At 30.9% G+C, this 26,843-nt stretch overlaps 2 protein-coding genes across 3 annotated transcripts in view; one reads left to right on the forward strand and one right to left on the reverse strand.

The window, feature by feature from the left end:
• LOC127725386 (perlucin-like protein) overlaps positions 1–26,843 on the forward strand; it is a 196,721-nt gene that overhangs the window by 5,983 nt on the left and 163,895 nt on the right. The gene's annotated exons all lie outside the window — the stretch shown is intronic.
• Positions 351–23,383, reverse strand: LOC127725374 (uncharacterized). The gene is made up of 8 exons (XM_052232303.1): positions 23,285–23,383; positions 17,416–17,759; positions 13,277–13,939; positions 9,379–9,500; positions 8,342–8,498; positions 5,262–5,384; positions 4,754–4,861; positions 351–3,642 (listed from the first exon to the last, which is right to left on the reverse strand). The coding sequence occupies exons 2-8, from the start codon at positions 17,720–17,722 to the stop codon at positions 1,076–1,078; spliced, it is 4,047 nt and encodes a 1,348-aa protein (XP_052088263.1). The 5' UTR covers positions 17,723–17,759; positions 23,285–23,383; the 3' UTR covers positions 351–1,075.

The raw sequence follows: 26,843 nt of genomic DNA on the forward strand, positions 1-26,843 counted from the left end.
CCCCTGAAAGGAAACAGATAAATCGACTTAATACCAAAGTAAAGGTTTTAAAAAAGGCATTTTCTCATTCCTATGAGTGACCATTCGTGTATTACAAAATATGTAATAATTCAAAACTTACACATTGTGCAAATATACCTTCAGTATGTTCGATGTCTAGTAATCATTTCGTTCTTCTTTATTCGAATCTTTTTACATCAGATAGTTTACAATTAAGACCAAAAATAAAACAAATAAACAGGTCAAAGATAAATTATGTGACCTATTTCATTTGATATGAATGCGAAAGCTCGTGAGAAAAATATATAACTTAAAAAATAGGGGAACCAAAGATAGAAACAATGAAGACACAAAGTGAAAATGTATTAGTAGAGGTATATTATAGTATTTTAAATAACAACATAAATGTTCAAGAAAGGATTCCGAAAAGTTTTTTTTTCTCAATATGCCATTTAGCATTTCACCTCAGATTTATTGTTAGAAAACAATGCAATATGAAAATAAATCTAATTTAATAAATATTTCAATTTAACCATCCTTATACCTATTCTTTTGCAATAGAAAAGAAAGAATAGGGTGTATCAAATCATGAAACGAAATCACTACACGAAAATGACCAAAAGCAGAGTAATGTTTATTGCAGCGTTTAATCTCAGTCAGAGTGAGATGTAAATGCTAATTCACAGGTTTGTGCGGAATATTTTGCTAGATGCCTATCCCATTACATTACATATGTCCATTGAGAAAAACAGAAAGTGGGGTGTTATCAGCTCACTGTTTTAGTGAGAAATACAGATGTAATGTAAACATTGTCTGTTCAAGCAAATATATTACAAGCAGTAAGTTAAGAAGTTAACATTTTCTTTCAAGTTTTTTGTCGATAATTGTATCTCTTATAATATTTATTAAATGTACATAATATATCTAAAGTCACAGTATTTCCAAATATCACTCATTTAACTATACCAATCTACTAGCATTAGCCTTTATTATATACATATTTTGATATGATTCAATCTAATCAATTAACAGGAACCCACACTTTTCATCTGTCACTTTTTCGGTGGAGAATCCCTTAAATATCTTCATACTTTTCAAGTTTTTGATTCAACTTGCTTTCAAGTTTCCCCATTTCAAGCAGCTCTCTTGTGTGACATGTTAATCCTAGTTTAAAGGCCAAAAGTTTTGATAGTGTTTCTAAGTCATTATTTTTGTCGTTGTAGTTTTGTATGCGACATTTGATATAGTTAATACACGCTCTTCTTTGATATTTGTTTAAATCTGGTTTTTTGTTGCCTTTATCTTCTAATTTCGGAATAAATTCCCTAAAACAGCATTCTGCAGTCGATATTTCACCTAGTGCAAGATATAAATCTCCAAGTGATATCATTAAACTTGGATAAGCTGTACTAGTTTTCATTTTTTGGATTTCCGCTGAGAGACTTTCTGCCCATTTCAAACCAACAGAAGAAAATTCTTTATTCTTTTTCAATAATAGTCGGTATATTCTTGTTATCTGTTTTAACCAAAGCATTCTATTATAATCATTTTCTTCTGTGCTCATCTTAAGTATGCCGAACTCCATGTAATGTTTTTTTTCATAAAATCTAGCTTCACAAATTGCAAGATTCTTTTTTAAAACCTCAGAGCTGGGTTCATTGAATGCAAGTGTTGGGTCCATCGTCGACTGGATTACACTTCTCTCTGTAAGCATAGTTGACAAAATGTTAAATGTTTTAAGATCACTATAAGTGTCTGCGGGATGTCGAATTGTGTTAGCTACGAAATCATCGTTGATGTTTTGCTCTCCCATTACTTGTGGTAACTCACTGGATTTCTTTATTAGTAAATTTGTCATTTCACCTGCTTTATTGTAACAAAGGTATGTAGGTAATAGATGTGCAATGTATAAATACACACAGAAGTATCTTGCTTCTTTATGTTTACTGCTTCCCGGAAGATAAAACATCCTTCTTCCACACGTATAAAGAACTGATGTGACAATTTCATACACGAAAATAGGTCCTAAATAATCCTCTGGTATCGCAAACCCTTCTTCACAAAGTTTTTTGTATTCATCTTCCGATAGCTTTGGACCCGTTTCAAGATTCCTCTTCCCTAGCTTACTTCTCAATAATTCGACATCAGCCATATTCCGGTTTTTATACAGCAAAAACTGTTTGGCAACCTTTTCTACTACATCAATTTGATCTGTACTTTGAATGAAAGACACAATCGCTTTACATATATGTAACGAATATTGTTCTGCAATTTTTTTCATAGCTTCAATATCAGTTATATTTTCGCATGATTGATTTATTTCTTCATCAAATGTGTCTTCATCTATGCATAGCATTTGAAACAAGAGGTATTTGGCCATTTCAAAATACTTATTTGAAGACGTGCACGTTTCAATGAAACCGGATGTAAATCCCACTAGATCATTCATGTAGATCATCTTCAGAACCAGTTCTGTATTGGTAATACACCAATTTGACGTTGAACTTGCTATTTTGGCATAGACGTACTCATTCAAATGATTAATAACGGACCGTGTGTGAGGTAAAAGTAAGGTATGATGTTGGAGACTGGATCTGCTTACATTATCTTTATCCATTAATAGGAAAAACGATCCTAGTAACTTTTGCAAGAGATCTTCTTTTGACCTATGAATGTTTGTTCCTTTGTATTCGCAATAAATCTCCAAGGCAAACACGACCACATCATGGGTACTCAATAAGCGATAATCATACATACCATCATCTTCACCCTCAACTGTTCCAAATGAACAGTTTTCCACTACGTAGAGTAGATCATCAGTATCCATTCTGGAATTCTTAACATTGATATTTGAGAAAATTGTTACAGGAATTTTTTCAACCTGCATATATTGTAGCATCAAAAACATTTCAAATATTTCTTCTTTTTTATCCTCTTGATATTTTTGATGTATTTCACGTAAAATGCTGATTAAAAGCGAAAACATTTTATCTTTTACTTTACTCTTTACGGCACGACTTTCTTCGACTTTCAAAATATCCGATGGTAGTTTCAGTCGCTCAATGATACCACCAATTTTCAATCTGGCATATTTCATGTAGGTTCGAACAATCTGTAATGCTTTTGGATTGCAACTTAACTTTCGTGAAAGGATACAAGAGCCTTCTTTTTCATCTGGTGTCAGTGTTTTCCCCTCTCGTATAAAATCTAACGCCTCTTCTTCTGTGAAGCCTTTGATATCAATTATACGTACATCGTCATCTGGCTCAAAAGCAAGTACTGTTGTAATAATACATTTAATGTTGAATGTCCGTATGCATTTCTGAAAAATGTCATCAAGTATGTCTCGTGTTATGTCTTTAACGTCATCAAACAGAAAGATGTGGCTTCTATCGTGCCTATCATTCTTCACAGTTTCTACTATAACTGCAAATAACTCGTCTATAACTTCATCTTGAAACTCCTCGTCTTGTTTTGGTGGTATGTCATGAATATTAAGATAAGGACAAATATCGCGCAGTGATTTTTCAAGTGAGGACTTGTCTGTGCTTTTGAAATTCCAAGTGTCTACTACATTTTCTGTTTTTGAAGCATTGTAACAATATCTAAGTGCTAGCTCCGATTTTCCGGACCCAATTATGCCTAAAAAATACAAAAAAAAACAATGATTACTCAAATACATATATACCATAAACCATGACCAAAACTGTTAACTTCACTGTATCGCATATACAGTAATGCTCGAAGCCAAAATATTTGAACATCTAAAACTTGATACAAACTTCAAAGAGCTGATAAAACAGAAAAGAGTCAATTGTATAGCTTAACCCATACAAGCAATCTGAGCTCTGTTCGAGATCAATTCCGTAATGCCAAACGTTTTCCAATTTTTTATTATAACTGCCAACTTGGAGTGTATAGCATCAACTCAAACTAAAACGTCTTGCGCAAACATAACAAAATGTTAATGTTTTGCTTATCAGCATCTGAATGTTAAAAAACAGTATTGAATTTATAAACATCAACCTCTGGACAATTTTTGTGGGATTCGAATTGCTCAATCTTCAGTTTTCTGTGTAGATACTTGTAAACTTCTATTTTTCGTTTACTTTTTGGACATGGTTTTGTTCCTTTTATTTGACTTATAGTTTTTTGATTGCTTCCGTATAACCATGATTATATTATACACACAACAATGAGTATTTTTCATAAAAGCAGATATTGTGGCTTTTGAGGTAATTTCATTAAGCAGTTTTGCAATTGACGTCATACCGGGAGTTGATATAAATCGTCGTCACAAATATATAATATATTTATATATATATCCTGTATATATTGTCAAACATTTATTTCTGATAAAAGAAAAATCTATCTTTTCATAAATACAACTCCCTTGTTGCCGTTAATGCCATGTTATTTTAGTTTTATGTTCAGATAAAGTAAAGCAATTTCAACGTTAAAAAATTTCTCAATGTAGGTACTTTTATCCAAATTTGTTGACGCCTGCTTAACAATAAAACAAAAAGGCCACAATACATTTTGAAAACAACCCACCACCCAACCTTACCATTTACCTAACCCACCCATCCCCTCTTTGCATATCCAGACAGTACTTAAACTAGCAATAATATGTTCATCATAAAACTTAATTGAATTCATGGGATTCGTGTATTTGTACAAGTTGTATTTTTCATAGCATGTAAAAAAACGTTATATCTTTAATAAATTTTGTATTTCAATGATACCAACTTACCTTTAAGAACAACACACTTCTTGCTGGTCATAAACTCAGTTAATAATTCGTAATTCTTTTTAGTGAAGATAGGATTTTGCACAAGCTGCCTCTCTGTTATATTTGTAACTGTGAATATTAAGACAAAATCATCAGATTTGTACATGGCTATCATTTTTATTCCTTTAACAAAAGATAAGCTAACTCAAAAGATAAGAAAATACAGGAACTTCAAAACGGCATGTGCAGTTATCACAACTTTTTGTTGTATTTTTGTAGATACAAGAGTAAGTTTATATCATTCCTTTCAAGTAAGGCGACAGTAGTTTACTGATGTTCAAATCTCGTAAATCAATTAGGAAGAGACAAATCAAGGTAACAAATAGAATCGGAAGTAATCACATGAATAACAAGAAGAGTGAGACTTTAAAGTCAGTAAATTATATCTACTATCACGATTTCTTTCTTTGAACTCGGACAAAAAAAATCAGGATGAAAGATTGCCATATACCATATACACATAAACTACCTTTAGCAACTGTCTTCTTTTCTTGTTTGTCGTTAAAACTAAAGGTTCTTTCACCTTTTTCTTTGTGAATTGCATCTAACTTCTCGCTTATTTGTTGTAAATCTGCTTTTGTAGCTGGGCATTCTACATGCAAATATAATGAGAGCAGTGTGAAATATATTAAAATGTATAAATATTTCATGTATAAGTTAAAAGGGATCAGTTATATTAAGGTAAAAGAACGAAAAATAAAGCAATAAATAACATGAATAAACAATTGAGATAGATAATAAAAAGTAGCTGAGAACTGAAAATTTTGACGAGAAGTCCCTTGGCATAAAAGTATAAATAAAGAAAACACATTTTACCACTTGGACAATAGGGAAAGTTTGACTAAAGAATTTTGGGAGCATGAGTTGGGGCTGCCAGTCCGCCTCTTGTCTTTTTGAATTGCTTCAAATTATTACAATATGATCTATCAAAAATTAAATCATACGAACAATTTTCTCATTTTCAATCGATTTCTTCAAAGTTTTGAAGAAATCAAACATTTCTCTGTATTTGAAAATTCCATAAATATTGAAAAACCGTATGTAAGTGAAAAGTCACGCACACTGACAGAATTGTAATTAAGGATTGCATGTAGAACTGACGGTTTAAATTTTTAGATATCCATGACAATATTTAGAAAGTATTAACCTTGAAAAAAGTCCATATTGTTGTTTGTTTCAAAATTGATATATCAATTAACGAATCAAAACATTTTTTGCTGATTTTTATAATATGTTATTATGTTGTTTTGTTACACATCAGTGTAAGGTAAGGACATGAGCCCTCATGAACCTGTTTATACCCATCACATTCTGTATGTGACGGTACCAATCAAGGAGTCTATAAATAAGTTGGTTTTCTTTTGTTGCTGTCTAATAGCTTACAATACAGTATGCATTTTATTTATTGTTGAAGGCCCTACAATGACATGTAGTGCTCACATATTTAGCCTTTAATCTATAGTTGTAGTTGTCGCTTTGAACTAAACCACATATCCATGTTTTCTATAGATTCACTGGAATAATGCCAAACGTAAAGGTAGGGATAGATACTGGACAAACGAACTTATTGTGCTTCATCTAAATGTCATCAACCGAAAGAAATAGCAGTTTTTGTTCTTCATAGATGCGTTTATCATGTTATATTTATATTATATATAATTCTTTTTATGATTTGCATAACTACAAATACTTGGATGTTATTGGTCCTTTAATTTTGGATATGTTTTTCCTTAGTTACAATTCGATAGACTATGTTGCAGAAACAATTTTTGTAGCCAATGTAAACCCTATGTCGACTTCTCTGTGATATATTCATGCTCGATACACATGAATGGAATCCCGGTTTCCAAAAAAGTTGAAATTGAACGAAAAATAACAATTGTTTTGGTTGAAAATCATAAGGATTAAACATATCTTATTTTTGATCTTATTGATGTGTAAACTGGGCCGCTTACTCACCAACGTTACATAAAAGTCATTTCAACTTTTATTCAGTTTGTGAAATATTCGACCCCAGTTTACACATCAATAACCTCTAGAAAAAATGTTTTCATCCTATAATATTTACATGTGCTACTACATGTACATTTTGACATCTTTGGTTTAACAGTCATCTCAACATAATGTTGAGTTGGGATGGGTTTTGTGTATGATTAAAAATTGATAACAAAGTAACCTGTATGAGTGAGCTTTTTTAACACACAAATACTCGTATTGTATCATTGAATTTTGAAAATAAAGATTTCAACTGCTGCATTATCCTGCTCCTTATTCATTAGGACTTTACAAAACCGTAGACATGCTTGTAATAAAAGCATTCTTTTAAGCCAGTATCAAGCACAAAAGTTTGATTTCCGAGGTCAGGTTGTTTTATACAAATCATATTTTCTTGCCAAGCAGTTGAACGTTGGACAAACAAGTGTTTTACATATGAAGGTTTTTGAAAAAAATACTGTAAAGAATAAGGTATGTGCCAAACGTATAGTAGGGCAATTGTGTAATAATAGACCTCGACGTATATCATGCAAATATTGATATGTTAATTTGCAGTGTATTTAGTCTGAGATGTCAACGAGTACTCGCATACTTGATTTTCGCTCGATAGAACCGAGTATCGAATGATAAGATGATACTCGACTAATTGGTTTCCTGTTAAAACATTATACCCTTCTTTTCATAAAATTAATTTTCTTATGAACGCTCCTCGGAGAATTTAATAGAAACCACTGATTAATGATAGTTCAAATCACTTCGTATCTTTATGCTAAATTGTCGTTAAAAATGAATCTGAAATACTAACTGGAAGTTCCTAGATATCCCTAAAAGTGGTGTGATAGCAGATATCTAAAATACTTTTAACTAAACGTGTATCAATCAGGAAAACAATCGTCGCACTAGTGACTTCTAATAATCAAATTCGTAAATATGTTATCTTTACAATTACAAAATATAACTGCTGTTTTATCTGGTTTGACTTTGCCAACATTTATAATATACAATAGGTATTTATTAAATTATTGATTAGATTATTGTTTACATGTAGTAAATAAGCTATTAATAATGATATAACATTTCCTGTGACTCTTAAAACTAGAGAGGGTTTAATATTCATTAGAGAATGAAAAAAAGTACAAAAAGTGCATTAGTATGTTCCTTTGTTGTAGATATTTTTCTGAGCGAGTACTCGAGTATCGCTCGGTACAGCCAACCAGTACTTCATTAGCAAATCATCACCGTGTTGTCATTCCTAGTTTGTACACATGCATTTTATTCATATTCACAATAAAATAGTCTTGACCAGTATTGTCCGTTATCAACAAATATGTTATGACCAGTACATTCTCTTAAATATGGTTTAAATATCAAGGTTGTGATTTTACAAAATCCCTATCAATATGTTAAGTTATTCTATAAACGTCCTAATATTTTAGTAAGTTGACAAAATAATTCAAACTGCTTATGATTTTTGCAAACTTCTAAATATTTAAGGGATTTTACAAGTTTACTAAAAGACTTATATATTTAAATACAGGTACAATGGCAATATACCTTTGTATAATTTTATAAAATCATGTTTCCATTGTGTAATATTCGTATATTGTAGAACATTTCCATTGTTGTCTGTATAAAATGACTCCGGAACGGTTGTGAACACACCACCAGGCATTTCAGCAACTGATACAATGATGACCCTTAGTCTTTTCCCCTGAAATTTGAACAGCTATGTTTAAACATCAATTGAATTTCGAATCAGTCAAGTGAACAATGTTGTAATATGCCTCACATTTATAGTGTGTAAATTTTGTTCTTTGATTTTCGTCATTGAAATGTCTGAGATACCCGAGAAACTCAAGTAGCCGTTTTCGAATCATCTGAATATGAACGAAAAGGAGATTGAAGTAACCGGGGGACATTCAAAAATGACGAGTTTAAAAATCAGACAACTTCATGCCCAAAAATGTTTTTAATTTTTAATTTGTAATAAACGAAGACTGCGTAGGAGGAGTCATCATAGTTAAAAGAATTATAATAAAATCATTGACGTAATATTAGTCTTCCACATGTTTTAGTTAAACTTTCCTGGCTTTCTTAAGCCACTAATTTATAATCGGGGAATGGTCTTTTATGATTTTCGTAAGAGTTCAGTTAGATGTTAGTATTTCATCTCATGCCAGAGGAGTTTTTAAATGTAGTTTTTAAATACTTCTGGAGTCTAGACTTAAAAACACGTTTAGGAGATAAACAGTGATTGTACAACAGTAATTTTGGACACTACCCCTGTGCAAAACGTTGACCAGACCTTATTGTTGAACGCATTCGAGACGTTGCTTATATAAACTTTTGATATATATTTAAAAACAATCCTACAGAGTGTGTATGCTAAAGAGGGCGTACAATGCAAATATCCATATACTTGTCATTTCAAAGGGACAACACTCCCTTGAAAATAGTATATCCGTGATTATTTTCGAACTTCTTTGAGACATGGCTGATATGTATAACCTTTGATAACAATGTTATAAAAAATAATTAGAAATTTTGAATTGATTTCCTTTTGCTTTTAACAAATATTTTAATCAACTAACCTGAGATACTGCTGACATCTCATCAATTTCTTCAAACCATATATCCCAATGTTTACCTTTCTCCATTGACAAGGGACTGTTTAACCACTGCATTTTGTTTATCCGTTCTTCCAACGAGTTAGCTGTTACATATAATTACTTAATGTAAGTTCAATCATTATATAAAATATCAATTATAATTCAAATCATCCAAAAGTTACCTAAACATTTAAGCAGAAACTTTTTTCGTTAAAATGGGACTTTATGAAATTTCCTCACAATGTTTGCAATATAATGCCCTTATGTGCCTCATCTATTGTTTTCGGTTCGAATTATTTGTTTATGGTTTCCCTTATTGAAGTATAGAATTTGCCTTTGCCGTATTATGGGGTGCCCATTTTCTGTCAATAAATCCTCCTTAACTCCTTAATACAATTTATTATCATCGACATTGCAAAAGTAGGGTGAGGCTTTTGTGAGCTTTGTTCGCAGTATCTCTAGTTTAGTTAAATATCCCTTTGGTTCGTTCGTCCTTTTTCTTTTGTAACAGTAGAAATCAATTTGGAAGTCGACGAATTCTTTTTGTTAAAAGGACGAAAATATGTTGTTAAAAAGATATGTATTGATCATGAGAAACTTTGAGGGAAATACATGTGGTTTAAATGGCATTAGTAGACGAAATGCGCATCTGGCGTACAAAATTATTAGCCTGGTTTATTTGATCCATAAAGAGTTCAACATATTAAATTGTATTTAAAAGGGCATTAGATATCATTTAGAGAGACCAATAATATTTTGCAATTCGCAGTCAACTTGTTGTAATTTTGTCAAAATGAGCTCAAAAACGAAATCGCTTATGTATTATTGGTTTGCAAATCAAAAATTCAACCTCATTTGAAACCGTATTCATTTAATTTTACCTCTCTGGAGACGGGTTGGCCATGATCTCTTCATGTTCAGTTATTAATAAAATAAAATGCTCCGCTGAGCACAGCTGGATACGACCGCACAAGTCAAACCTTAATAGTTTTGGCAAGTATGGACACTACATTTAAGCTTGATACAGCTCTGAATTGGGATTGTGATTAAATATTTGACACAAAATAGGTTTCTGACACAGAATGAATGTGGTCATAGAACTGAAAAATTTGAAATTGCACTTTTACCTATTATGTTCCAATATCCAAAATATAAATACATGGTTTAGATTCAGAATTTATCCAAGTACATCAAGAATTCAATTTATTTATTTATTGCTGGACATAATTAGCTGAGTTTTTAAACAGGTTTGCTTCATAAAATTTATTTTTTTATAAATAGAATTCTTCAAACTAATTAATACAGAATAACAAACAAACCTAAAAATGGACATATACCTTTTATTGTCCAATATCCAAAATATGAATACATGGTTAGATTCTTTTGGGCTCTTTGGTCCAGCTTAAAATAAGGAGATGTGATATGATTGCCAATGAGACAACTATCCACCAGAGTTCAAATCATGAAGATATAAGCAATTTTAGGTCACCGTAAGGCCTTGAACAATGAGAAAAAGGCCATACCGAAGAGACAATAATTAAAGGTCCGACAAGAAAAATATGAAACAATTCAAACGAGAAAACAAACTAATTTATATCAATACAATTTACGAAAAACAAGAAAAACAAATAAGACAGTCATGAACTAACGGCAACCAAGGATTGTTAATTGTTTCTTTTGAACTTTGTGTAATTTTGATATACGTTTTAGTATGTTATAAATCAAATATGTGAATTTGAGTCATATTGGTGGACATGAATTAGACAGCTAATGTCACTCTTGTAAACATACAATATAGACCTCTATTTATTTATAAAATGAAGATGCCAATTAAGATCGAGTTTTCTTCTAGATATACAAAATGAAATTGAGAATGGAAATGAGGAATGTGTCAAAGAGAAAACAACCTGACCAAAGAGCAGAAAACAGCCCAAGGCCACCAATGGGTCTTTAACACAGCGAGAAAAACCCGCACCTGGAGGCGGGCTTCAGCTGGCCCCTTTAACAAAAGTCAGTACTAGTTCAGTGAAAATGGACCTCATACTAAACTCCAAAACATATAAATGAACAAAAATTAAAAAAAAAACATACAAGTCTAACAAAGGTCAGAGGCTTCTGACTTGGGACAGGCGTAACAATGCGGCGGGGTTAAACATGTTTTGTGAGATCTCAACCTTCCCCTTTACCTCTGGCCAATGTAGAATAAACAAACACACAGCAATACGCACAGTAAAACTCAGTTGAAATGAAGTCCGTGTCCGATGTCAGAATAGGTAACAGAAGAAACTAAGCAAAATGACAATGATACATAAATCATTCTATAGTCTTGGAAAAAAAATTGTTTCAGGGGGTAAGTGAATAAAACATTACTTTATTTCCTTTGAAAATTAGGAAAAATATAAATATGATGTTGAGTTCGAATAATGTGACTGTTTGTAAATTACAGAAATAAGATTCAAGTTGAATTCAAAGACAACAATCTAGTTGAACTTTATGTGATTTTTTTCGCATTCTGCAAACTAGATGATCATGAAATAGTCCCGATGTTCCATTTTTTAGAATTTACAAAAGTGAAACACTACTGTACATGTTGAATATAAAAATAAGAAGATGTGGTATAATTGCCAATGACCCAAATGAAAGTCTCCACAAGAGACCAAATGACACAGAAATTAACAACTATAGGTTTCTGTACGGCTTAAGCAATGAGCAAAACCCATATCGCATAGTCAGCTGTAAAATGCCCATATATGACAAATGTAAAACAATTCAAACGAGAAAACTAACGGCCTTAATTATGTACAAAATAACGAACGAAAAATAAATATGATACACAAAAACAAACGACAACCACTGAATAACAGGCTCCTGTTTATGGACAGGCACATTCAGAATGTGGCAGGATTAAACATGTTAGCGGGCGCCAACCCTCCCCTAACCTGGAACAGTGTAACAGTACAACATAAGAACAAACTATCAAAATCAGTTGAAAAAGGCTGAACTCATCAGATGGATACAAATAGAAATACATCTAACAGAAACACAGAGTGGATGTCGCAGGGTACTTATACATCCCAACAACAAAAATACACTAAGTATAGATCTGAGAGTACTTATTACTGACAGGTAGTTCAAAGCCAATAACAACTAATAAAAATTCATGGATATAAGACTAAAATATCAATCAGTACACATCCAACATCGAATGGATTAGTGTATAGACGTCATCAACAGTCAGAGAAAAACATGACCTTGTGCAATGCCAAGATACAGGTATCGACAGATTGTAGAGCTATGAATGTGCATAATGTTAAGTCTATAAAAATAATATTTAGTTTGATTTTAATTCACTGATAAAAAAGTCAATATTAATACCAATAAAAACAATATTCAAAGATCTAATTACAGTGTTGAATTGGTTACCTTTTAGAATAAGTTTATTTAAAGGATCGATAAGTTTACCTGGATCGTATCTAAATTTCCTGGCTCGGTAAACAACATTTTCGTAAAAATAAGGATGTGCTATCCCGTTTGAAATAAGTTTCCTACTGGTTACATGTAATAGGTTGAATGGTAACAAGTCATATATTGATGGAGCTCATTGTTGTTTCATATATTACGGTTTTAAAGTAAAAAGACGACAATGGCAAATCGGTGGCACCACACGTAAAACGTAATATTGTTTTATTATGCTACAGTCGATTTCAAGGGCAACAATAAAGAGTAAATATGGCAATGTTGCGTATGCATATCTATAATTCCTTCGACTTATGGGTTTTAATGTCCCCTTATTTTTATAGGTTTCATTTAAGAAGAATATGTCTTCGCTATTACCAGTGAAAACTATCACAACTTGTTTTTTAATATAATTGATAATTACCTATAGTACTTTCATCGGTATTTGAAATATCTACACCGACAACTAATGCATGTTTATCTTCTATTCCGAAGTAAATAGATCCTCCCTTATGGTTAGCAAATGCTGAAATATATTTTGATGCCATATCAACTAGGGTTCTTGGGATGTTTTTCCCAGTTATTTCCTTGAACTGAATATCTACATCCTCTCTTCTCAGACCTTTAACGGTTCGATTGAGGACAAATGTTTTATCGTGATCAAAGGAAAGCTCACCAAAATGTTTATCCTGAGTTATGATTTCAAAAGCCTTCTCGTTTTTCACTTGATCGACTGACGAGACAGATGGGAAATATAAATGCGTATCCAATGAGCATAACAGTTTAGCTGGACGTATTTGTAAGGAAATATACGTCGAATTACAGTTGCTGGACCTGCTGAGCTGTATTAAATCAGTCGGAGTATCGAGAAAATATGATTTCATTTTTTTCTCTAGTCTGTCATACCATTCATCAAAATCTTTAGTTTTGGCAGTACTAAAATGTTTATTCTCCAATTTTAGTGAAATCGGTTTCTTGGAATTTAGACATGCACAAACTAACTGCAAGATGGCATCCACTTCCTTTGGTATTTTGTTTTTTATATTAATGCTTATCGATTGGTAGACATTCAGACTTTCAGCCTTATCTGTAAAAAATGTATTTCCAAATATATACTCGTACCAGTAAACTCGACAGATTTGATGATTCATGTATAACACTGTAACAAAATCCGTGCCTATTAATGCCAGTCCGCTTATAAAACTTTTTACTATAGTGTGTGTTAACATTTTGTGAGGGAATTCGATGTGTGCTATACCACGGTTCATTTCAAGGCACTTTATGACAATCCCACTATACCAATCAGAATGAAATTTTTGCAGTGTTTAAAGAAATGATTTTACTTTGTGTCCTTGTAATATTTGTGAAACATTGAATGTTTTAAATTGGCGAATTTTCTGTATAAAATCAATAATTATGTAGACTTTTGAAGCCCAATTTTTCTATTGCCTTAAATAAGCAAACGAAAGATCCAAAAACTATACCAATACAGAACGACATGTTTTTTTTAAATTATAGCAAAACTTTTGATTGCCAAATTTGTATTCGTTATTGCAAAAAATGAATTTAAAATATCTGTCATTTTCTCCCTACCCAGTTTACCCCTATTACTTATCATGATGTGGACCGGTCATTGTTGTTGAATCAAACGCAATTCGATTGGATTAAGTTATTATTAGTTTACCTCTAAACTGTTTTTTTTCATAGACATATATTGATTAAATCAGAACATGTATGAATGTGTACAATAACTTAAATGACCTTCAAACTGGACACTGGACGAGACCATATAATTTTTTATCAATGAAACTAAAGGTATGAAAGGTAAAAATTGCCACTTCTTACATTTTCACAAAATTTTCCACATATAGAGCAAATAAATTATTTTTTAATAGCCTATTCCGGAGAAAAAAGGCTATTAAAAAATAATTTATTCCATTAAAAAGTCATTTTTCGAAAAGAAATGCCGAAACACATTTTATGCACGGCTACATCAGGTAAAACTAATGTTTATCTTAACAAAAAAAAAGTTTTTTCTTTCTCAATATAATGTTATAATTACAATTAATCCCAAACAAAGGTAGTCAGTAAGTATGTCAAAATATGTCCGGTCTGCTTATTTTTGGACATCAAAATTCAATATGATCGTTTTAAGGTCAATTTCGTCTACCTCACAAAATCCTGATAGGCACTTTAGTATTTTCCGAAATGAGTAATATGTTAAATGTTTGATTGATTAATAAATTCTTTTGATTGTTTATTTCATAATACTCAAATCGTGTTCCCTAAATTTTGGTCTAAAAAAATAAACGTTGACTGTTGTTGCATGAGTTAATAAAACAAAAACCAATGAATGTTAGTTACAATTGAAATACATAAATTACTATCATCTCCAATGGAAATCACCAAATTTATATCTGAATAGTTGGAAAAGCGTTTATACCTTTTTGATAAAGGTTTATGAATTTGGGTGTGTCGTTTGTTTTAACAAGAAATATCAAAAAATGAAAATAACACTTTTTAAATTTCGTGTGTCTGTAACGTTTTTTTCTAGATTTACCTTTATATCTATCAAGAACGCTCAGATCAAGGATGTTCAGTCTCACTCCACTTAAGAATTATGCAAAAGGTTATTCATGGGTGAAAAGACTACACATTTTAATTTTGATATTTGTTGATAATGCAAGAATATATTCCAAAAAATTATCATTGGAGACATAAACTATATGAAATACACTATGAAAAGTTTGAAAAGGGAAATAACGCAAAAATATGCAATACATTCTTTTGTAAAAAAATCAAGTAAATTTTCTTTCATGATCAGGTAGTATGTGAATAGTTTTTATCCATTTCATCATATGCGACACTAAGAGCCCAGTAAAAGTTCGAAATTAAAAATGTGAATTACATTTTCATAAATTGCACGATTGATATGTGGACGACTACTTCATATTAGGTTTATTACGCATTTCTAACTACTCTATTTTATCTATTTATATAAGTTACTTTAACTTGTTCACCCGATAGTCCGTCTTCTGAAGTTTTGACATGTACTAATAATGGATTTTTAGTGATGTTCTTGGCGTACGTGATTGTTTAGTGTTTGTCCATCGACTTAAAATTAGTGAAAACAAATAGTAAATAATAATAGTTTAGGCAGGTATCCCGAGTTATACGCTGTTCAAGAGGATTGTCCTTTCGCCTTTTACTTCTTTTGATTACTTTTGATTTACACATGTAGATATATCTTATACTGTTTAATAGCAATAGAATGGGAAATAAACAAAAAAGTCTTATTGAAAAAATCCTCAGGTCAGAGTTATGTAATTTTGTTTATTATTTCAAGCAAATATCTGATAATTGTACATCAGATTAACTTAAATTATTGAATAATGAATGACATTGTGGTTTACCGATGTTAAAATCACGTAAATCGATAAGGAAGAGGTACCACTCAACCAAGGGAACAAACAAAAATGAGGGAATCACATGCAAGCCATAAGGATCAACACCGGGTGCTTCGACAGGGTTAGTGTCTCCTGCATAAAAGCATCATCCGCCATTCGATTTCACACTCAGTCAAAATCTCACAATCAGGAATAGAACACAATCGATAGAATTACAGATCAGACTACTTAAATGGTAACTAAAAATAGCGAAAGAATATCGATAGTGAGTTGAAACACCGACACATCGTATCGGTTTACCAGTTTTTGTTACTGATCGTAAAACGTATGAAGTGTAGATTTAAGTCGTTCTTGTTCATATCTCCGATGGAACAGCTTGTGTAAGAAGAACTGTTAATATCAAATGATTACTACACTGATTTTATAACAAAAATATATATTCCAAATTCCAAATAATACTCACACATTTGAATGTAATTGTTTGTAAATTATGGCAGTTGTCAATCATACTGTATTGTGTAAGTACTCGTTCTTGTCGTAGGAAACTTTTAAATAATAGTATTTGAAAAAAGTGTAGGCATCCACTTTGATATATATCAATACATATGTACAGCAAAAGTGTATTCATTATTCACACAAGCATAATAAATCGATAAAATACTTTTATAATTCTGCTTAAATTTAATATCTTTGCACATTAATTCATAAATATTGATATTTCATCAAATTTGATTTGCAAAGGAACTGTATGCAAGTGTATATCTAAGATTAAGTAGCTGGTCGACTTCTCCTTTTTTCTAAATTAAGGGCAAATAACATGTCAAAAGTTGGCAGTTGTTTTTTAAAATGGTGTTTACATTTTCTGCAAGATATACAACACATCATTTATTTCATGATATGTCTTCAGTTCAGAATTCTGCACCATCTTAAAATCCGGAATGATCACATTGATTCAGCATAATTGTGTCAGATATAAAGCAAAACATGTGTTGACTATTTTTGTCTCATTGGAATCATAACATATCCCCGTATGTATTTTTATATTGACCATTCAATATGTACTTAGTTTCGCTAATATTGTTGTTATTAGTATGAGTTGAATCATCCCTTCACTTCAACTGATGGTAGCACAGTTTTTATCAGCATGTATACTAACCTGACCCTGCTTTTAACGATTTTGCTGTTTCAGTTTTTGAATGTTTTGCAGTTGAATCTAGTTTGTTATCGTTTCCAATACTTGTACCAATTCCTCCAGCACCAGGAAGACAGGCATATTCATCCATCGGAACATCTGGAAGGTTAGAGCCATCGTCACATAAAACTTTCATACTCTTTCCCAGCTTTATATTCTTCACTGGGTTCTCCTTGTTGTCGTGACTAATTGCTTGAAAATTACCAGTATCATCTGCTGATTCAGCATTTGCTACTTCTTGTTGAGCGTTTGCCCCTTCTACGGAATCCATCGAATGTTTGATTGTTTTTGATTGAAATGTATAAATCCTGAAAAAAACAAATCAACCGTGGAACAACCTACAGAGATTTCAAATAAAATTGTTGGTGCTACTTATATTTCATAAATAATTTATGCAAGTCATAGATGTGTTGGACATTTTATGCATGGCTTAGACCGTTATATTCGAATTTTATCTAAATGTTAGCGAGGGACGAAATTATCGAATATAACAGCCCAGGCCATTTGAAAATGATAACAAATCTAGGGCTTGCATGAATTTTGACGATTCTAATGGGACAAATGCGGTAATTTAAAACGCTGAGGTGAGGGTATGTGTGCCGTGTGTTTGGCTGTTCTATTTACTTGTACCTTTGATAACTATTTACCCTTGTAAGATAGAGCTGACGATTTCAAATAAATCTATGGCTTGCATGAATTATTCCTAAACCCTTTCACTGCCAAGACCACCATTCAAAATTACCAAGACGTTAGAAATTAATAACAAGGCAAAATGAATTGAAGTATTTTTCATTCTACGTTAATCATAATGAAATTCGTTAACGACAAAAGATAGCATGAAAATGATTTTATTTGAGAGTATATATTGTAATTTTTTCTTTGTTCTTCAAGCCATTTTTTGGTCATGAAGATTTGTTCTTCAGCCTATTTTTAGTAATGAGGAATAAAGAACCGACCATTCATCTTTTGTTTTGCTTGATTCTAAATTTCATGACAACATATAAAAGAATACTTGTTTCACAGCGAAATGCTGAATCAGCAGAATGAACTTTTTTTACGAGGGGAGGAGGGGCAAATAAATTTTCAACATCAGGTTTCCAAAAAAAGTTCTTGTTCCTGTGTATATGTTATTGAAAAAATACTTCCTGAAAAAGTTTTTGAATAAGAATAACAAAATCCCATGACAAAACCGTTAACCATAATTATCGTTTAGTGGAGTATGCAATTCGTTAATAAGATGTGATAACATATAAAAGTATCTATGATATACAATAGATTTCTCACTGCAAAACACCATGTACTTTTTAAAAGGACATACCTAATGCAGCGTTATACAGAGATAAATAGTATCAATATTCCATATAAGGTTATCACGAAAAAGATCTCCGATTATACGATGCTGTAAACAAATTTTGTTATCCGTTATTAATTGACAGACATTCTAAGATAGTCATTGTTTAGCATGCAGCTTAATCATCATTCTTATATTGTGAGCACGACTTTCGAATAGTACACATTTCTCTGTAATCTTTAATCAAATTAAAACCTTTCCATTTCAAAAGTGTGTTATATACGGCTAGTAAACTTAACAAACATTTGTGAAGGCCGAAAATCTATTCATACTGAAATATACGGTTGAATCATAGCCTTATATAGGCACAATTTATTTCTTTTTGGTTCAATTTATCGTGTTATAAAAAAAAAATTGTATTTAACAAAACAAACAGCAAGAGAAAAGAAACTACTGAACATATTCATTGATAAAGGAAGAGCATATTTATATTGAAAAAAATATATAAGAAAAAATGGTGGGTTGAACCTGGTTTTATGGCTAGCCAAACCTCCCGCTTATATTCCAATATTAAAAATATCGCTAAAAGGACAACACTTCGTTACAGGAATACTGTGTAAAAAACAAACGTAAGAACACTCAGCACAGAGAAATACATAAATAAATAATATAATAGTACATTGCAATATGTAAACCGCAGAATAACAACGAATTTAAAACAGCACATCAGGACATTACAAACGAAATATAAACTGCACGTCGCATGAATGGATCAACGTCACAAAAGGTGACGTATTTGTTGTGACGTTTATATTATTACAGGTAAATTTCTAAAAATAAAATAGATTTGTATTATAGACGCGTACAAGAATATTAAATTGGAATTGAGTTTGGAATGGTGTTATTTTATATATTTTCTAACCATGACAAGAATATTAAAATGGATTTGTGTTTGCAATGTTGTTATTATTTGTATTTTCTAACCATGTTGGTTTTTCTTCTAAATCAAAACTGTGTATAAACAAAAAAAAAACTCCTGTGCATATAGTTATTTTAAACTTAAAATCATATAAATGATGTAGCTGAATTGACTTTTACCTACATATAGAAAATAGAAATGAAAATAAAATAACTGTAATACAAGGCAATGTATTGATTGTTAGAACAAAGAGATTTTATTCATGATGAACAAAATGGCTTCCTTAAAGGTAGAAGTAACATTGACCATCTATGTACATTGACATTGACTCTAATTATTGAATTAAACTAGAAAATTAAGAAAGTTGTCAACATTCACAGCTTTTATAGTTTTTAAAAAAGCGTATGATACCGTTAGTAGAAAATTATTGTTTACTAAATTGGATGATTTAGGAATTAGTACAAAATGTTTATGTACATTGTAAGCAATATATTCACATTTAGAATGTTGTATTAAACTTAAAGGCAATATGGCAGAATGGTTTAGCGTTGATTCAGGTTTGAAACAAGGATGTTATTATCGCCTTTTATGTTTAATATCTTTATTAATAGTTTAATTGGTGTTATCAAAACACTAGATATTGGTGTAGACATTGATGGTGAAAAAGTTGGTATACGTTTATATGCTGATGACATTGCATTTATTGCTGAAAACGACAATGTTTTACAAGTTCTATTAGATGTATTTTAAATATAATTGATGTGTTACCAATTGTAAGAATGTAAACTTAGATAAAACTAACGTTGTCCATTTTAGGAACCCTTCCGTTCAACAAACTTCAAAATCTTTTTTGTTAAAGGATAATACAGTACAAATAGTATCTTGTTACCAATGTCTGGGTCTATTGTTGACAGAATTTCTCGACTATAATGAGATGGCTAAAGCCGTAAGAGGTCTGCAAGTCGAGCTCTAAGTCTATTGATTGTTAAAAGTAAGGCACATGGTTGTTTCCAGCACAGAACCGTTACAAAATTATTTGATACTTTGGTCTGGCCAGTCATAAGCTATGGTGCATCAGTTTGGGGTACTCGTTATTTTTCTTACATAAAAGCTGTCCATAACAGAGCAACTAAGTTTTTTTTATGGGTGTTGGCAAGTATACACCAAATGATGCTATTAACGGGGACATGGGCTGGAGACCACTTAGTGTAAAACAATGGACAAGATGCAGTGTCATGGACAATGACAAAATAAATTATGAAGTGTTCAAATGGTCACATAAAAATGCTGTAAATAATAAACAAAAACTGATGTAATAAAGTCATGAAAAAATTTAAGATTGTAATTTTGAATTGTATGCTAGTCTTAATGGTGCGCTTCATAAAAATATTGTTTGACGACTTGAAGATATTTTATTTAATAAATATATTGAAAAATGGCAAATAACAATTTTGTCACAGAGTAACATTAACAAGCTTCGTACTTATAAGCTATATGAATCATAATGTTGTACAGAGTTATATTTAAAACACAATGTGTCTATTATGATGGAGAGTTGTCTCATTGGCACTCATACCACATCTTCTTATTTCTATTAAATTAACAAGTGCTTATTCAAAATTTAGATGTGGCGTTGCGCCACTTTAAGTAGAAACAGGATGACATGAGAATAAACCAATTGATAAAAGATCTTGTTTTGTGTGTAAAAATGAAATTGAAGATGAAAAACATGTATTTACTTCATGTCCTTTATATGCTGACCTTCGAAATATATTGTATAGTGAAGCAGTAATACATGATGATCAATTCTATAACTTGTCTAATGACGAAAAGTTTGTATTTTTATTCAGAAATGAAGAACTATGTTAAGTAGTTGCTAAAACCGGCTTTAATATTTTATGTAGAAAAACAAATTTCTTATTTATATATATCTGAGAATGTAATTTAAATCTTATATATATTGTTTCGAAATTATGTAAAATATAGTATATAATTATTAATTTAATAGTCTCTCATAATTCTTAATAGAATGGCGCTTGTATATATTTTAGTATTTAAATCAATGATATTTTACTGTTAGTTTAAATATACGCTATGTTTTATTTCACCCACTATTTTTTCTTAAAATGTCCTGTACCAAGTCCGTTTCTAAGTATGTTGGCGTTTGCTGTTGTTGTAGTTCAATGTTTCTGTTGTTCCGTTGTTGTCCTCTTATAGTTGATGTGTTTCTCTCGGTTTTAGTTTGTTACCCGGATTTGTTTATGTTTATTCGAATTATGACTATTGAACAACGGTATACTACTGTTGCCCTTATTTATATAATGTATTTGTATGTTTTATGTTATACAAGTGGTGAGACTTTATTAGAATATTGAATCTGAATCTGAACCCTAAATCTGATCTTAAACATTTTGTATTTAACCATAAGGTCCTGGTGTACAAAGTCTACACGCTAGACTCCAGACAAACAGCCCAGGCTTCTATCGAGCCAATAAGATTGATTTAAATAATTTTCCCCAAAAAAGACAAGACAAGACAGGACAAGACAATATTTTATTTGAGTCTCACCTCTTCCAAAACATTTAAACATTATCATAACTTCACATATAAAACAAGAGCCACTCTAAAAAGAGTTATGAGAGACTATAAAATTTATATATATATATACACACATAGAAAATAAAACATAAAACATAATACAAATATACATTTTAAGAATAGAATACACATTTTCTTTTCAATAAAATATCATAGCAGATTGTGGCAGTGTAAAAGTAAACATTTTGATCACTAAACAAAAATATAAATTTATTGTCCTCTGACATACTATAAAAATCATGACAAAAAGAATTAGCATGACTAAACAAAACCGCACGTAAATCTGCATATAGTGGACAACTCAAAATTACATGTTCCTCATCTTCAATTTTATTATCGACAATTAAAAATACTCTATCATCAATATGTTGGTTATGTTACCTGCCCGTTTCTATTTTAGGGGAATTTTGCAAAAACGCTCCTATATTTCCCTGCAACTATTTTACAAAGATAATTTTCTACCTTGAATTCTGTTTTCAACAATTTATAAGTACGTAGTTTGGCATATTTATTCGAAACCAAATTATTATACCATTCATTTTTATATAAATCAATAGCTAAGCATTCTATATCTTTAATTACATTTTTGGTTAACAATATACAGTATGGTTCAGGATTATATTCTTTAAACTTAATCATTACTCTAAAGCACCAATTTTAATTAGTTTGTTTCCGTACTTATACGACCACATGAATAATCGTTTGTTCAGTCTTTCATTGTCCATTTTACAAAATCTTGATCATATTCTAAAATCAGCTGGCCATTGCTTTACATTGCATGATATCCAGCCCATATCACCATACAGAGATAAGTTTGGTGTATATTTTCCTACACCCATACAAAATCTCATCGCTTTGTTTTTAACTGCATTTATACAAGAGACAAGAGTCCGGCAGATGGCAAGTTTATCGTTTAGACTGTGTACATTATATACACGCCCTCATTAGTGTATCTAATTTATAAATCAATAGCATGTACCTAGATATATCATCAATAGAGTTCAACAATGAATCACTCAAATTACCTTAATATAAGTTGTGATACAATCCTCACATGTTCTACGTCCGAAGTCTCGTTTAAACGAAATAGTTCAACCTGTTACACAATGATTATGATAAATATATTACGACACAAATCAATATAAGAAATAAATAAAATATTAAGTGATGCATGTACTGCTATGTTGGAAGTCACTAATTAATTCTAATCGATGTGGAATTATGTTTGTTTTAAATTAGTATAGCTTGTCATATCTAAGATGACATTGTGTGTTTTTTAACATCTAGATGGCAATATGTTTTTATTTGAACATCACACGACATTTCATTCCATATTAAACTTCCGGGGAGTTGCCCATATCTAAAAATAGCAATTTGACTTATTGAGAATCGGTTTATATAGTGAATGCAAATTATTACATGTTCCTTATTTTTAGAATAACTCTTATTTGTTTATGTAGGTTTATCTTTCAGAATTGTTTTGTTTTAACAAAATCCATCATCATATCTGTTTATAAAGTAATTGAATGAAATGCTTATGTGACTTTCTAAAACATGCATGTATCATACCCTTGTATGCAAGAAAAATGCTTACATTCTTTTTTTTTTTTTTTTTTTTTTTTTTTTTAATAAATATCTTTTATTACATATCCGCTGTTTTAACATTTTACTCGGATTACAGCGTTAGCCCGAGTATCCCTGTTATTAGTTACTGAATCTCCTGGGAAAAAGCCCAGTAAAAAGTAATCAATTATTATCAGTAATAACATCTACATTCTTTTAAATACAGTGTATACATATAAAGAATAGAGTCCCATGGTATAAATTACGTGTTTACGGAACATCAATTTGCTTTCCGAAATTATGCTCATTTTCCCATATTTATTTTAATCATTGACACAGTTACAGGTGGCACGGTAGTATTTCCAGGCCCATAGGGATAATGTTAGCCTTTAAAATTTTCACCACTTTCTAGTACTGCTCAAAATTCTATATACACAGTTAACTGAAGTACTTTCATTATAATATTCAAAAATGAACTTGAATATGTATCATGACCGTTTACTTTTTTTGCTATCTTTAAAAACATAAGGCCACTAGTGCGTTTAGGTCTTTTATCATGCAGTGAATACAAAATTTAAAAAACTTAAGTAGGGTACACAAAAGAGCAACCTAAATTCCGGAATGCAAATATTACCGTGCCACCTACAGACATGACCAGTTTGTGCCGTTGACCTGTTTACTAATTCATTGACCGAAAACTAGAGCAAAAACGCACAAGTTTGTAGTTAACATTAGATTAAACTAGTTTGGTAAGTATTATATACTATTCATTAGTAATTATGTCAGAGAAACAAGTGTTTATAATATTAAAGTGTTAAAATAACAGGAAATATAATAAAAAAATAAATCAACATGTGATTTGATACCAACATACTCAAAATTACTTGATGTAAAACAAAACAGTGCTGGTTTATTTTCATTCTACTCTCAGTGTAAAATAAAAAAAGGGTTTTGCTTTGTTTGTTTATGCATAGAAAAAAAAAGTTAACATCAACAAAACAAAATCCAAAAAAGGTATATTAACTTTAATAACCTTTATCTACTGAGACATCATTCATACATTTCATTTACATATATTTTTGAATATTTTTTAACATGTGACTTATGTTTTTATTTCTATACTCCATCAGATAATATCTGTATTTATATTCTTGTTTAAATATTTCATAAACATTCACCTGATTTGTCTTATTATTTGAAATACAATTACATTTGTGCAGAGTGAATAAGATAACTGTCAAGAGATAATTAATATCATTTAATGAGTTGTCTTGTATTTTATATCCTACCACCAACTGTTTTAAATTTATTATATGTTTATCAATATGAAGTTTATTTAATAGAATACAAATCTTATTCCAAAAATCTTTAAAATAAGTGCATTCTATGAAATTGTGTTGATAAGTATCTGGTACCCCACACACTGAACAATAATTGGTGTCCTTGATTCTCCATGTGAAAAGATATGTACCTACAGGTAATATATAATGTAGCAATTTCCATCTAATTATTTTTAATTTATTGTCCTCTACGTAATTAAAAATAAAATTTAATGTGTATTTGATATTTAGTTGATTTTTATCTGTATTTAGTTCTTTCCGCCATCTTGTAAACCCTATAGGACTATCTTTACTAACATTTGATTATATGAATATCTTTATTATTATTTTTTTGTAAATCATATATAATTGCACCTTGCTTTAAGGAGAAAAAAGTCAAATCACAAAAATACCGAACTCCAAGGAAAATTCAAAACGGAAAGTTGTTTTTTACACTTAACAATAGTTTTTGATGAGTCTTCTTTTTTGTAAAATGTATTTCCAATGTTTTGGTATACTCTTTCTTATTTGTATTATTTCAGCAATCCTTTCTAGAGAAAACAAATTATAAAATGATTAAGGTGGCATATTTGAATAGCACATTTGCGTCTAGTCCTTTGTTTTCATATTTATTCTTATTCTGTATTTTCGCTAATTTATAGTTTGAATCAAGACTAAATATTTTCGTTCGTTTTTGCTCTTTTTATATTTCGTTCGTGGTGTCCTGGTGTGCTGTTGTAAATTCATGGTAGGTGTCCATTGTTATTCTGCAGTTTACATGTTGTAATGTACTATTATATTATTAATTTATGTATTTCTCTGTGCTATGTGTTCTTGCGTTTGTTTGTCCTGTCACATAGTGTTGTCAAATTAGCGGTATTTTTAACTTTGTCATATAAGCGGGAGGTTTGGCTGGCCATAAAACCAGGTTCAACCCACCATTTTTCTTCTCAAAATGTCCTGTACCAAGTCAGGAATATGGCAGTTGTTATCTCCAATCCGTTTCTATGTATGTATTGCTTTTGTTGTAGTTCAGTATTTCGGTTGTTCCATTGTTTTCCTCTTATAGTTGATGTGTTTCCCTCGGTTTTAGTTTGTTACCCGGATTAATTTTTGCTTAATCGAATTATGACTATTGAACAGCGGTATACTACTGTTGCCTTTATTTTTCTTTATTACAATTCTACATATGTTCGTTCTAGATATTGCATAAATCGTATCGTCCTGTACTGTGTATGATGTCTATCCTGAAGTTCAGAAATGTAGAACTACATTTATTTGATATCACAAGACTAAGTGCTTTGAGCTTCATTTTGAAGCTGAAAACATTATAGTTTATTATTCCTTTGTTTACAGTTGTGTATATGTAATGTTTTTTTTTAATCTGTTATATCATCGGTGCTTTTCCCGTACTGATTGTATATGCAAGAATAAATAAGACCAACGATTAAAAAGGGAAATGTTCTGATCTTAAACAAACTATTCTTTATTCCTCCACTTTTTGATGTGCAGGTCCAAAGTAAGAAGCTTTGTTAGTGGTTGTCTTTTTCACATCTTAATGTTTTAACTTTATAAAATAAAGTTGACGACAGGACAGTGGTCTTGATCTTTTCACAACGTTTAGAGAATTGGCAGGTTATTGTTCCATGTATATATGTACACAACTTTTCCTTATATCTATAAAAGTGCGTTTGTTATGTTA

Source organism: Mytilus californianus, unplaced genomic scaffold (genome assembly GCF_021869535.1).
Source record: "Mytilus californianus isolate M0D057914Y unplaced genomic scaffold, xbMytCali1.0.p SCAF_15, whole genome shotgun sequence".
Lineage (NCBI taxonomy): Eukaryota > Metazoa > Mollusca > Bivalvia > Mytilida > Mytilidae > Mytilus > Mytilus californianus.